The following is a 14,553-nucleotide window of genomic DNA, read 5'->3' as shown; positions in this document are numbered from 1 at the left end:
ATATTTCATTTTTACATTGAAGACTATCCAGTGCTTTTTTACATTTAATTTTTTAGTTTCTGTACCTTGACACCTACAAACTTGAAAAAAAAACGTAAACATTGTGTAAATAGCACAAATAATTAAAAATAAACGAACATTCAAATTAACAATTTCAAACAGGGCCCACTGATACAACCTTCACCGGGTCCCTGCTGACCCAAGCTACCGCCCTGCTCATGCCTGTTTCACACATAATCCGTCTGCAGTGCGTATGCAGTCAGTGTGAGTTATGTATGTGGTGCAGCACCGACTCGATGTGCTTTCACACAGGACGCGTTTGCAGTTCGCTACCCGGTACGTAAACAATCGCTGCACTGCTTGCAGACGCAATGCTCCTGGAACACAACTGGAATCCGTTAACATGGGTTTGTAAAAAAATATGCAATGCATACGCACTGCAGACGGAGTATGTGTGAAACAGGTGTACGGTTGTTTGCACCTTGTGTAATGTGGAATTAGTTTACAGCTTTTTCAAGCAGTTTGTGATGCATTTTGGAAACAGATGTACATTTCTAATGCACTATCTAGCTTGATAAACCCCTTCTCAAAGACTTACTGTTTGTCAATTGTATTTGGGTAACACACATATTCTGAATGGCGTCGGCAGAATTCTAATTAGCCATTTTAATCTAGATTAATCTAGATTAATTTCGAGATCACAGTGAGATTAATCTAGATTAAAAAAAAAATATCTATGCCCACCTCTAATATATATATATATATATAAAAATATAAAACACACACACACACACACACACAGTATATACACAGTTATGGCCATTAATTATTATTATTTTATTTTGTTTTTTGGTTTTATTTGATTAGGTCTGGGGTTGATTTAAACATTTCAATTTAGTTTTTTTGGACATATCTGTTTCACTAAGAAATGTGCATTATTTTGTCTGAGCAACAATAAAAGGACACCATTTTATTTATAATTTGTCTTTAATTTTGTAAAAAATAAAAAATAATAACAAATGTGAAAAAATTGTATAGTGAAATCAGTATTGTGATTCGAAATTGTGAGTTCTGTTCCGTCTCGGCCCAACCCTATTATTCATTTTGTCTATATTGTTTGGCCTCATCTTTTATCAGGTGTTTCCCACCGTAGCCATCTCATCCGTGTGGAGGGCAGTCAGAGAGTCCAGTATCATGAGGATCCAAACACCAGGAGGCATAGTGTGACGCTGCCTTACGAGTCCCCACAGGTACCTCAGATTCACCAATTCTTATCTATTGGCCTTTTGGTCTTGTTACATAAAACATTTTGTGTTTTTATTTTATACATAAAAATATAGGTATTATTAAATTACAGTCACTTGGAATACTTGATTTTTTTTTTACAAAATCCAAAACAAATGTAAAGAAAAAAAAATGTAAATTATAATTTATAAATTGTTAATTGAAAAAAAGAGAGGAAACAAAATCTTAGATCTTGTTTAACAAGAAACTAAAACTGGTTCCCACATTTTGTCAAATTTGGTAGGTGTAAGGTAGAGGCGAGTCATTTTAGTTGATCAGTAAAGAGAGGCCTAACATTTTTCTTTTTACAAAAACAGAATCATTTTTCTTAGTTACAATCATACCATTATTCAAGTCAAGTCCACCCATATTTATGGAGTGCTTTATACAATACATATTGTTTCAAAGCAGCTTTACAGTGTCAAACAGGAAAAAAGTTTGTCAATAATGCAAGAGGACAACTGACATTTTTCAGTTAAAGTCAGTTGTTCAGTTGGTTCAGTGATGTCATCATCCAGTTCAGCTCTCTTCCAGTTTCAGCGCAATCAAGACGACAGTATTGCCAGAAATGAAACATCCACAACAAAGCAATCTAAAGGTGACAGCAGCAACCAAAACTCCATCGGTTACAGAAATGGAGAAAAAAGGTTGAGTGGCCAGACAAAACCAGCACTGTGGTGTTTGATTTCAGCCTGCAACACAGGTCAGATTGTGCAGAGGACTTGTCTGGTTCCCTTGCTCTTGTTCTGATGGCCGTCTACAGTGCAAGCATAATTATTAGGCACGTTGATATTCTGATCATATTTTTTTTCCAATCACATTTTACCAAACCACATCAGTCTTTATAACAACTATTACTTTTATATTTGATCATTTACATGGGGCGGCAGTGGCTCAGTGGTTCATTTAGGTTGTCTACAAACTGGAAGGTTGGTGGTTCAATCCCCCTGCTCCACCTGACGAAGTGTCGAGGTGTCCTTGAGCAAGACACCTAACCCCAGCTGCTCCCGACGAGCTGGATGGCGCTTTGAATGGCTGACACCGCAGTCGGTGTATGAATGGGTGTGTGAATGGGTGAATGTGAGGCAACTTGTCAAGCGCTTTGGATGGCCATGTGGTCTGTTGAAAGCGCTATATAAATGCAGTCCAGTCCATTTACAAGTGATATGTAATTTTCCATGAAGACTGAAAGTGAAAAACTATTCAGGTGTGCATAATTATTAGGTAGGTTTTCTTTTACAGATAAAATGAGGCAAAAAAAAAAGATTTAACTCTGAAAGAAATCAGTTATTAAATGACCATGAGAAAGATGCAATATTAGAATTTGCGAAGTTAAGGCATGACCATTGGACAGCGAAATGCTAATTGGGTCAGCAGGGTCAGAAAAAACAGGTGGCGAAGAAAAAGAGACATGTTAACTGCAAAATTATTACGGTGAAGAATTAGGTTTGAAATCATCAGGAACTATTTATTCTCTGGCGCCAGTATTTTCCAAAACTACAACCTATCTAAAATCAGTTTTTCAGAGACTTTGCTAAGATAAAGAATCCTGAAACATGACCTCCACTTAATAAGAAACACATGCTGATGTGTTGTGAAATACATGGAGGCCGACTTTTTATAGTCTTTATGGACAGATAAGTCGAGAGTCAAACATCTGGAAGCCATTCTCATTTGTCACTGAAAAAAATGGGAAAGAGCGATTTCCTGTCTTGTCAGAATTCACATGTATTCACAAAATTTTATTTTGATCATTCTAGTGCACTGTCAGAGGTGCATTCACTGTGTATGTATATATATATATATATAGAAAGAGAGAGAGAGAGAGAGAGAGAGAGAGTAGTATTTATTATTATTTTTTTTAGCCTGTTTAGCAGGCTATTTGCTTGTTAAGTCTGATATCATGTGTCAAGATACCACAAGAAAACAACAAAAGGTGCTAATATACACCCACAATGTGATATAATACTATTGAAATATTTATAATCCTAATCTTTAACTCCATACCGAAGTCCCAGATAGCCAGACAATGAAAATATAAATAAATTAATATAAATATTATTTGTGTTTGGGACTCTGTGAACACGGAGACTGTAGTGCACACCGTAAGTTTGAAAGCGTTTAGCTCAAATTATTAATATGAATAAACAGTGCTCATAAATGGCTGCTGAGGTAGTATTCTCAAGTGAACCGAGTTGAGGCTTCGACCCAGAAACAGCGCTTCTTACGTCATCACATAAAAGGGATAGTTCACCCAAAAATGAAAATTATGTCATTAATGACTCACCCTCATGTCGTTTCAAACCTGTAAGACCTCCGTTCATCTTCGGAAACACAATTGAAGATATTTTAGATTTAGTACCAGAGCTTTCTGTCCCTCCATTGAAAATGTGTGTACGGTATACTGTCCATGGTTAGAAAGGTAATAAAAACATATTCAAAGTAGTCCATGTGACATCAGAGGGTCAGTTAGAATTTGTTGAAGCATCGAAAATACATTTTGGTCCAAAAATAGCAAAAAGTACGACTTTATTCAGCATCATCTTCTCTTCCGTGTCTTTTGTGAGAGAGTTCAAAACACTGCAGTTTAGTGATATCCGTTTTGGGAACGAATCACTCGATGTAACTGGATCTTCTTGAACCAGTTTACCAAATCGAACTGAATTGATTGAACTGTCTCGCATCTCCAATAAGCATTAATCCACAAATTAACACTCAAGCTGTTAACTTTTTTAATGTAATTTTTTGATTATGTTCAGTGATAATTATATGTTTAGCCCAAGGTGCTCCAGGTGGCTGAAAAACAGTGATCTCTGAACGAAAAGTTCCTGCTTCTGTCTGGCTAACACAAGCCAAATGTCAAGGTAATTCATGATGCAAATTCCCATATGCCTCCAAGTGGAAAGAGCTGCATCCATGCACTTTGTAAAAGTGCACTGGGCAAGACACATTCCGAAAGGCTGTACATGACTGTACATTGATAAGCCACCCCCTCGAATGTGGATCTCAAGAGGGGCTGGATGTGATAGTAAGCATCTTTTTGATTCACCATTATGAACCAATCCCCTGGGCATACACTGTATGCTTGAGGATCTGTTTCAAAGTCAACAGCCTGAATGGGTGTTTCATCAGCACATGATTCAGGTGTCTGAGATTGAGGATGAACCTGAGATCAGTAAGGCTTCTGTGGTAAAGGGCCCAATGTAGCTCTTTCCTGGTGCTTAAAAAATGGCTAGGATTTAGCCATCCAAGCAATGATGGGGCCCAGGCTAAGACTTAGACTGAGGCTAGGTGGAAGGCCGGAAAGGCTTTCTAAGCTGCTGGGAGGATGATGCCTTCTGTTGATTTGAACCAGCCTCAGAGCTAGAAGGCTTTGGCAGGAAGTGACGCATAGCCTGTGATGACTACTGTTCGCTGTGAAGCTCTCAGCAAAGACATTCACATCATGGCCAAATAATCCTGTGGGCATAACAGTGGAGTCGAGGAATGTGACCATGTCAGTGTTCCTTGATCAGCACCACCAGGTTGGCTATGGCCTTGACAGTTGCCAAAATTACTACTTGTCTAAGTGGCTGCAGGCAGGCTTTTCTGGAGCCGACCAATTCACACGACCCATGTAAAGTCTTTGGGAGGAAGACTGCGAGGATACTCTCTGGAACATGCCCACTCATTTTTTATTTGAATCTGTCAGTGACATAATATATATTTCCATTACAAATGTTACCAATCACAGAAAGTAGGGACGCAAGTCGGTTCTGGGGCATTTGAGTTATTCGCAGATTCTGAAAGTGTTGTCTCCAAGCTTTCCAGCGATGTGTAAAACATGGAAATCTGATAATATTTGGAGAAGTTGTGGCCATTTGAAGGTAGGCACTCAAAAAAACTCAAACAGCAGAAATAGCCTCTGAAGATTGTGCAGTTCTCACTGCTGCGAGTGACAATGGGGCTCATTTACATCTCATTTAGATAAGCCATACCCGCTGCATAGCAATGACAGACACAACGGGAAAAATCGGACCGCATACTATTAATAATAAAGGAGAATGTGCATTATAAATGTCAGTAATTTATCTTTTTTGACTTTTATAAAAATTATTTCATTGTGTAGCATTAGGACTTTTTAAGAGGATTCTGTGATAACCGATGAGCTAGCTAATAACAATAGGTAGATATGGGAAGGTCTAAACATGGACTAAACATGAGATAACGTGTGTTCTTAGAATGAACACAAAACGACAAACTTTGATGTTTATGGAAACTCACCCCATAAAAAACAGAAAAGTATTCTTGCAGATCCGAAGTTTGCACTCTGCATCTGTTTGCCTCTAAATGTTACGGATTTTCCCCATTTCTCTGTCTTTATCCCCATCAAATGTTACTATCGATATAGCCTCTGATATCTTACGGTCCAACTCGTCTGACGCCAGTCCAATACATTCTTCCTCGTCGTCATCTTCGCTCATTAGGGATATTATACAGTCTTATTATGCCGCTTTCATATTCGCTCAGATCGTCTTCAGAATCAGTGAGCGCTTGTTCGCTAGAGCCGGCCAGAGCGCTGCATTCTAAGTAGCCACGCTTACCCCGGAGGGCGGGGGCAATAACAAAAGAAAAAAAAGCCGGCTTATCCAGTATGGAAATACAGACAGACAATGAAACACCCCTACTGCGTGCTAGAATCTCCGACAAACTAGCTGATTTCAACCTCAAAATGTACGCTCTTAAATATACCAATACTGCTATCTCAAACACAGAGAGGCTTCATTGTGATATCAACTAACAGATTCTGCAAAAAAACGAAAATCACCAATTTTGAAAAAAAAAAACGCTTCTTTCTCATTTTGCTCGAAAGTTGTGCTGCCGACTTGTGTCACTGGTTTCCATGACGGGTCACAAATTTGCACAAAGCTTTTGCGATATTCTATAAATGGCAATGAAAAAAAATCTATTGTGAAATGGCGCCTTTCCATTAACCGGTGTTTATGCAACTAAAATTTTTTTTTTTCTCACAATAAATTATGGCAACTGATGTTGGTAGGTTAACATATATCACAGACATCGCATTAATCAAAGGATATGTGTATATTTAGCGAAGTAGCATGGAGAACCACTTCTTAAACTGGTCACGACACAACTGGTATAAATGTAAGCTTTGACTAGAGTGGCCGCGATCAGCTCCATGGCTGTGTCTGAGCCATAATGCTCTGCAGAAGTGCAGTGTAGATGAGGGGTTATCCATGCATTAATGGCATTTTTAAATACACCACATAACTTGTAAATGTGGGAAAAAAAAGTTTCCATTGCAGTTTTGTGAAATAGCCTACTCCTTTTTCAGAGAGCTTGGAAAACCACCTCATTTGAGGTGAATTTTTAGAAGTGAATCGAACCAAACAAGAATTCCTGTCATAGGGGTCAGGGAATAAAGTCACAGAAGAGGAGCAGCACCAGATGCCCAAAATCAAGTCACACAATGCACAGATCCAAAGAAAAATTAAGCCAGCAGAAAATAATCTGCACACGGTTATATGCAGGGGTAACGCCTTAAAAAATATTTGAATGTCAGAGGCCATTAAAACAAGTAAAAAGTGCAAAACGATTTCAAGACAAAAGCTCTTCGTCAGTGCCACATTGATTAGTGCACACCTGCACCGATTAAATCACCAATATTCACCATGGACATCATAATATGCATGCAGACACAAAAAAAAGCACCATGCAATATATCAAATTTACCTAGAGACATTCCAATACATATATTAATCGTAAAAAATTATTTAATGCAAAAGTATCTTTCAGTCTTAATTTTACACATAGATCTTTTGTTTGTTTCTTGTATGTTTTTGTTTCTTATATACATACTGTGGGTGACCCCAAATAGTCGAAGATTCAATGCTTGGATAGAAGGAGCCTGGTTTGACTACCAATCTCACAGTTGAATATTCGCAGGGGGTTATGATCATGCCATTTTGGCTATATGGGGGTGATCAAATGAAACAAAGGAAAAGGGAAATGACTATGAATGAACTGTGCCACAAATAAACGTTTAATATTAGCAAAGAAAAAACAATTTACTTGGTCATCATATAAATAAACATTGACATGTACTTTGTATGACATTTGTTTTACAATAAAAATAGGTGCGTTAAACAAACCAATATAGACCAAACAAATTAGTTCCAGGTATGGAAATATTATTCACATAGTCCAGCAGACATAAAGACCAAATTTTTTAAGTCCTGTTCAACCTTCTGACTATTCAAACAACATAGTTAGCTGTGATAGTCAACAACTAAATATATATTTGACACAATCTTCTCAGTGGTGTCCAAGTTGTGGATAGATAACTTTACTGTTTGTATTTTTGGCTCTGTCCATATAGGTGGGTTCGGTGGTAACTACCATACTACTGAACTTTATGTGCAACAGCAGTTGTATGGGTGGGATGAATAGGAGGCCAATTTTCACCATACTGACCATGGAGACATTTGAGTGAGTCCCTCTCTTCTGTTTTCTTTCTTCTTTTCCTTTCCATCCTTAGGGTGTTGTCCAAGTTTCTGGCAGTAATGGAGATCAGGGGCCGTATTCACAAAACATCTAAAAGTAGCTCCTAACTTGCCTAAATCCTTACCTTGACTAAATCACAAATAATCCTAAAATGGTTGCTGCCGGCAATCCATCTTGGAATGTAAATACGATAATTTCCCTTTTCCCTTAACTATGTCCTTATTTTCAAGTATTCTTGTGGCCAGTTTGGTTTTCTTGTATGTTGAATGTACAATGTCTTATTATCAGCTTTCATCCATGATTATTCTAGTCTATTAATAAAAGGCTGCTTGAATGCATATCCGCTTATTGATTACAAGATGCAGAAGTGTAAGAGGCTGACAATTTACTGAACATATACTTAAAGGGTTGGTTCACTCAAAAATCAACATTTTGTCATTAATAACTCACCCTCATGTCGTTCCAAACCCGTGAGACCTTTGTTATCTTCGGAACACAGTTTAAGATATTTTAGATTTAGTCAGAGAGCTCTCAGTCCCTCCATTGAAACTGTGTGTATGGTATACTGTCCATGTCCAGAAAGGTACGAAAAACATCATCAAAGTAGTCCAGGTGACACCAGAGGGTCACTTAGAATTTTTTGAAGCATTGAAAATACATTTTGGTCCAAAAATAGTAAAAACTACGACTTTATTCAGCATTGTCTTCTCTTCCGTGTCTGTTGTGAGACAGTTCAAAACAAAGCAGTTTGTGATATCTGGTTCGCGAACGAATCATTCAATGTAACTGGATCTTTTTGAACCAGTTCACCAAATCGAACTGAATCATTTTAAACGGTTCACGTCTCCAGTACGCATTAATCCACAAATTACTTAAGCTGTTAACTTTTTTAATGTGGCTGGCACTCCCACTGAGTTCAAGCAAACCAATATCCCGGAGTAATTCATTTACTCAAACAGTACACTGACTGAACTGCTGTGAAGAGAGAACTGAAGATGAACACCGAGCTGAGCCAGATAACGAACAAAAGACTGACTCGTTCTCGAGTGAAGAACCGTTTCTGTCAGACGTGACCGATTCGAGAACCGAGGAGCTGATGATAATGGGCATGTGTGATTCATTGTGAAGCAGAGTGACACACAGAGTGTCTGAACTGAACTGATTCTTTTGGTGATTGATTCTGAACTGATTCTGTGCTAAAGGTTGAATGAGTGCGGGTAAATCGAAGGCTTGAATCAAGGGCAATCATCGACAATGACGCCATTACGTCGAGCACAAAAGAACCGGTGAACCGTTTTCTTCAACCGGTTTATTGAATCAAACTGTCCGAAAGAACTACTGGTGATCCGAAAACCGATGCAACCTGTTCTTGACTTGTGAAAGTGTCAATCTTTCGTTCATTATCTGGCTCGGCTCTGTGTTCATCTTCAGTTCTCTCTTCACAGCAGTTCAGTCAGTGTACTGTTTGAGTAAATGAATTACTCCGGGATATTGGTTTGTTTGAACTCAGAGGGAGTGTCAGCCACATTAAAAAAGTTAACAGCTTAAGTCATTTGTGGATTAATACGTACTGGAGATGTGAAACGTTTAAAACGATTCAATTTGATTTGGTGAACTGTAAAAGAACTGTGAAAATGTATTTTCGATGCTTCAAAAAATTCTAACTGACCCTCTGATGTCACATGGACTACTTTGATGATGTTTTTCTTACCTTTCTGGACATGGACAGTATACCGTGCACATAGTTATAAAAATGGAGGGACTGAGAGCTCTCAAACTAAATCTAAAATATCTTAAGTGAAGTGACATTCAGCCAAGTATGGTGACCCATACTCAGAATTTGTGCTCTGCATTTAACCCATCCGAAATGCACACACACAGAGCAGTGAACACACACACACACACACTGTGAGCACCCGGAGTAGTGGGCAGCCATCTTAAACTGTGTCCCGAATATGAACGGAGGTCTCACGGGTTTTGAGTTATTAATGACATAATTTTGATTTTTGGGTGAACTATCCCTTTAACACCACTGAAAGGCTTGGAACAGCAATTTTAAATATAACTCCAATTGGATTATTCTGAAAGAAGAAAGTCACATACAACTAGGATGCTATAAGGGGTGAGAAGATGATGGACTAATTTTCATTCTTACATTTTTCGTTTACATTTATTCATTTAGCAGACACTTTTATCCAAAGCGACTTACAAATGAGGACAGTGGAAGTAATCAAAAACAACAAAAAGAGCAATGAAATATAAGTGCTATATATAACAAGTCTCAGTTAGGTTAACACAGTACACGTAGCATGGGCTTTTAAATAATATAATAAAAACAAAACGGATAGAATAAAAAAAGAATATAGTTAGAGTTAGAGGTCTTTACACACAATACACACAATTGCATAAATGAAAAGAAAATAGAATACAAAAAGATTAGAAAGGTAGTTTGATTTTGTTAAGAATAGAATTATAATAGTGAGTGTTAAGGTTAAAGGGTCAAAATAAAGATGGAAGAGATGGGTTTTAAGCCGATTCTTGAAAATGGCTAAGGACTCGGATTGAGTTGGGGCGGTCATTCCACCAGGAGGGAACATTTTCATTCTTGGGTGAACTAACCCTTTAATTATCCTACATTTTAATCTGTATTTGAATATGGTAACATTATTAAAATCCTTGAATATGGAAACATGATAGCTTGTTGTACAATATTTCTAGGATCAAATCACTTTTTGACCCATCGCCTATCAGCCAATTACTGTGAAGTGACATTCAGCCTCTGCATTTAACCCATCCGAAATGCACACACACAGAGCAGTGAACACACACACACACACACACACACACACACACACACACACACTGTGAGCACACACCCGGAGCAGTGGGCAGCCATTTATGCTGCAGCGCCCGGGGAGCAGTTGGGGGTTCGATGCCTTGCTCAAGGGCACCTAAGTCGTGGTATTGAAGGTGGAGAGAGAGCTGTTCATGCACTCCCCCCACCCACAATTCCGTCCGGCCCGAGACTAGAACTCACAACCCTTCGATTGGGAGTCCAACCCTCTAACCATTAGGCCACGACTTCCCCTTGGGCATAGTAAGCTTGTTGACTTCAATTATAAAAATGAGGTCAACCCCATCCTTTCAGGTTAGCTTAAAATGTCTCCCTATTAAGTAACAGTAGGTCTCTTTGTAAATAGATTTAAAGAGGAAAGTCTTACAGTGCCGCCCACAAATATTGGCACCCTTGGCAAATATGATCAAATAAGGCTGTGAAAATTAATCTGCATTGTTAATCCTTTTGATGTTTCATTTGAAAAATTCACAAAAATGTATTCTTTCATTGGATAATAAGAATTTAAAATGGGGGAAATATCATTATGAAATAAATGTTTTTCTACTGCTAAAAAGCTCATTTTTAGTTTTATCTGATCATAGAAGCCAGTCCCATTTGAAGTTCCAGTCGTGGCTGATAACTGAATATGCTTTAGTTTGTTTTTGGATGAGCTAGGAGAATTTTTCTTGAAACCCTCCCAAACAACATGTGTTGATGTAGGTTCTGTTTGACAATTTTTTCAAAGGTTTTCTGAACCAGAAACTCAACTATTTTCTGCAATTCTCCAGCTGTGATCCTTGGAGAGTCTTTAGCCACGCAAACTGACCTCCTCACCATGCATTAGGACGATATAGACACACGTCCTCTTTCAGGCAGTTTTCTAACATTTTCTGTTGATTGGAAATTCTTAATTATTGTCCTGATGGTGGAAATGGGAATTGTCACTGCTCTAGCTCTTTTCTTAAAGCCACTTCACCAATTTGTGAAGCTCAATTATCTTTTGCTGCACATCAGAAATATATTCTTTGGTTTTTTCTGAATGTGATGGATGATTAAGGGCATTTGGGCTTTGTTTTCCCTCCACTTTATATTTCTGTGAAACAGGAAGCAATGGCTGGATAATTTCATGTTTATAATCATGCTTGAGTGCTCAAAATTGTGAATATGAATGGGAATATACTTCAGAGATATTTTACTCATAAGAATTTCTAGGGGTGCCAATAATTGTGTCCAATGAGTATTTGAGAAAAACATTAATTTCATAATGATATTTCCCCTCCGTTTTAAATTCTTATCCAATGAAAGGATACATTCTTGTGAATTAAAAAAAAAAAAAAATCAAAAGGATTAACAATGCAGATGAATTTTCACAGCCTTATTTGATCATATTTGCCAAGGGTGCCAATATTTGTGGGCGGCACTGTACCAAAGAACTTTTACTGCTATTTAGGAGAACTCTACATGGTAAGAGAGAATGTTTTGTGAATACGGCCCAAGGATTGACCGTTTGGTGGTGTTCTACGTTCTTAGTGGACAGGTTCTTGGTCGCCAATGTTTTGAAGTTCGAGTGTGTGCATGTCCAGGCCGCGACCGCAAAACAGAGGAAGACAATCTGAAAAAGATTACTGGGGAGACAGTTACTGGGACAAAGAGAAGTAAACAAAATTACAAAACTAAATATGGTGAAAATAAGATTGATAATTGCCTCAATTAATGCCTAACCCATTAAGTAGTATGAGCTATTTCTTAACCCTTTTTTTTATTACACCAGAGCATCAAATTCCGGATCCGTTAAAAGAGGTGCTCCCTGCAGCTGAACCTGAATCCGCTGATGAGATTTACATTCTTCATGTATGTGACATTTGAATATTTATAAGCTACTTTCTTTATAAAAAGACATTTCATGAAAATAATTTTTGATTATACATAGGTTCTTTTTGAACTTGTTTTCCAGATACGTGGTAAGGAGCGTTTTGAAATGCTAAGGACTATTAACGCTAGTTTGGAGCTTTTGCACATGATGCCTGTTGCTGACCAAGAAAAATACAGTCAAAAACGGTACGATACCATACAGACTTTTTGTGGGTCTCTGTTTATGTCCCTTTTTTAACATTGGTTAATATTTTGTCTATTCTTTTTATTTTATTTTAAATACCAAATAAAAATGTTTTTAATTTTTATTTAATCTCTCCCTTAGAAACACCATAACATTTGATCAAGCCAGTTTGCAGGCGAAGAGTGGCAAAAAACATCTAAAAGATTCAAACTAAAACAGCTTTTCATTTTATTACTTTTTCTATGCACAAAAAAACAGTCTAATTCTAGCTTTTCTGATGATCGGTATTTAACCTGTGAGTTCAAGGTCTTGTATATTGCCAACCAAAATGTCTTCCAATTTCTTTTTTTCTTTTTTTTGCATGCCTAATATTTTTCTTTCTTTGTAATTATTGAAATAAAACTTCTGTAATGTAACATTTCTCTCTATACTTTTTGATACACTCACATAGTCATAGTTCACATATGTATAGTTCACATATATATCATAGCAACCAAAGGCACACTATCTGATAACACTAGGTTTATGGTGCCCAGGAATGTGGCTAAGCAACTCTTAACTCAAGCCTCTCAAAAACAGACACATAATGCACATAAAAAGGGACTCTTCTCTAATTAATTCATAGACAAACCTTTCTTTGAATGTTCACATATACTTTAGGGCATTGTGTATGCTGTTACTATTCTTGTATATTGTCTTTTGTGTATTGTAAATGTTTTATACATGCTTATGATGGATCACTAGTTAATATAACCTCATCTTTATGATGTTTTGTATCTATGAGTTTGTATTTTCATGATCTACATGAGTGTATATTATGTTGATACCTATGCAATACATTAGTTATATAAGAATCTTAAGGATTCTTCTCTTGAACCCCCCAATCTATATGCAAGACACCATATTAGAAACAGAGCTGTGAAACTTCCTTCCAAAAGGTACCATTCCTCATTGGCTCAATCAAATCCTGAGGGTGTGACATCATCACACTACATAGATCACTGATCACAAGATCAGGGTGGGTTCTTTTAGATTCAGAAATTCCAGGAGAAGATGCTGAGCTAAGAGCTGTAAAAACCACACTAAGCTTGTGCCAGGCCTTCTGCCTTGACTTTCCATTCATCAAGATCCTCTGAATCAAACTGGTCTTTCTCATCAACTCAGTTCAGCAGAGACCAACTGGAGCCCCAAAGTTCAAGTGTCAAACTTAGTCTTATTAATTGATACATTAAGTATCACATGCACCTTTTACAAAGGTGTGTTTGAACTAAGAAACTGATGTTTCCTTCAGGCTGTAGACCTGTTGAATATCAAATTGTGCCATAGCTTTATGTCTTTATTTCTTCTTTTCTTTACTGCTTAAGCTTTAACCCTTTTTCCAATGTCCACTGTATGCGTTTTTGCGTGTGTGTGTTAGACTAGTTTAAGTGTTTATGTAGTTAATAAAGTCTTACTTGTATCACACTTGAGGTTGTTCATTGTTTGCTCATAACTAAAGTCTTGAATGTTTAATGTTGAAAGGTTGAGAAGTCATGGATTGGACTAGTTTTCCATTAATTAAAAGTGTTTAAACAAAACCACCATTTGCATTGCAAGCGAACATCACTTAATTGTGCCATCCAAAAGAAGCACAGTCACTTTTACAGACTTTTAAATTAAATGTTCCCTCCTGGTGGAATGACCTGCCCAACTCAATCCGAGCAGCTGAGTCCTTAGCCATCTTCAAAAATTGGCTTAAAACCCATTCCTTCCATCTTTATTTGATCCTCTAACATTAGCTCTCACAAAAAAACAAATCTAACTAACCTTATAATATTTTTGTATGATATTTTCTTTTCGTTTTTTATACAATTATATATATATATATATATAT

General features: G+C 37.3%; 1 protein-coding gene across 4 annotated transcripts in view; it reads left to right on the top strand.

The window, feature by feature from the left end:
• Nucleotides 1-14,144, top strand: part of LOC128017696 (cellular tumor antigen p53) — a 142,687-nt gene extending 128,543 nt beyond the window's left edge. For all 4 annotated transcript variants that reach the window (XM_052603147.1, XM_052603146.1, XM_052603149.1 and 1 more), the window contains exons 6-11: nt 1,138-1,250; nt 7,664-7,773; nt 12,155-12,279; nt 12,396-12,475; nt 12,579-12,682; nt 12,822-14,144. In XM_052603147.1, the coding sequence (XP_052459107.1) occupies nt 1,138-1,250; nt 7,664-7,773; nt 12,155-12,279; nt 12,396-12,475; nt 12,579-12,682; nt 12,822-12,894 (605 nt within the window). In that variant the 3' untranslated portion in view covers nt 12,895-14,144. The remainder of the gene's footprint in view (nt 1-1,137; nt 1,251-7,663; nt 7,774-12,154; nt 12,280-12,395; nt 12,476-12,578; nt 12,683-12,821) is intronic.
• Nucleotides 14,145-14,553: the final 409 nt, after the last annotated feature.

This window comes from Carassius gibelio, chromosome A7 (genome assembly GCF_023724105.1).
Source record: "Carassius gibelio isolate Cgi1373 ecotype wild population from Czech Republic chromosome A7, carGib1.2-hapl.c, whole genome shotgun sequence".
NCBI lineage: Eukaryota > Metazoa > Chordata > Actinopteri > Cypriniformes > Cyprinidae > Carassius > Carassius gibelio.
This window is presented reverse-complemented; position numbering and strand designations above follow the sequence as displayed.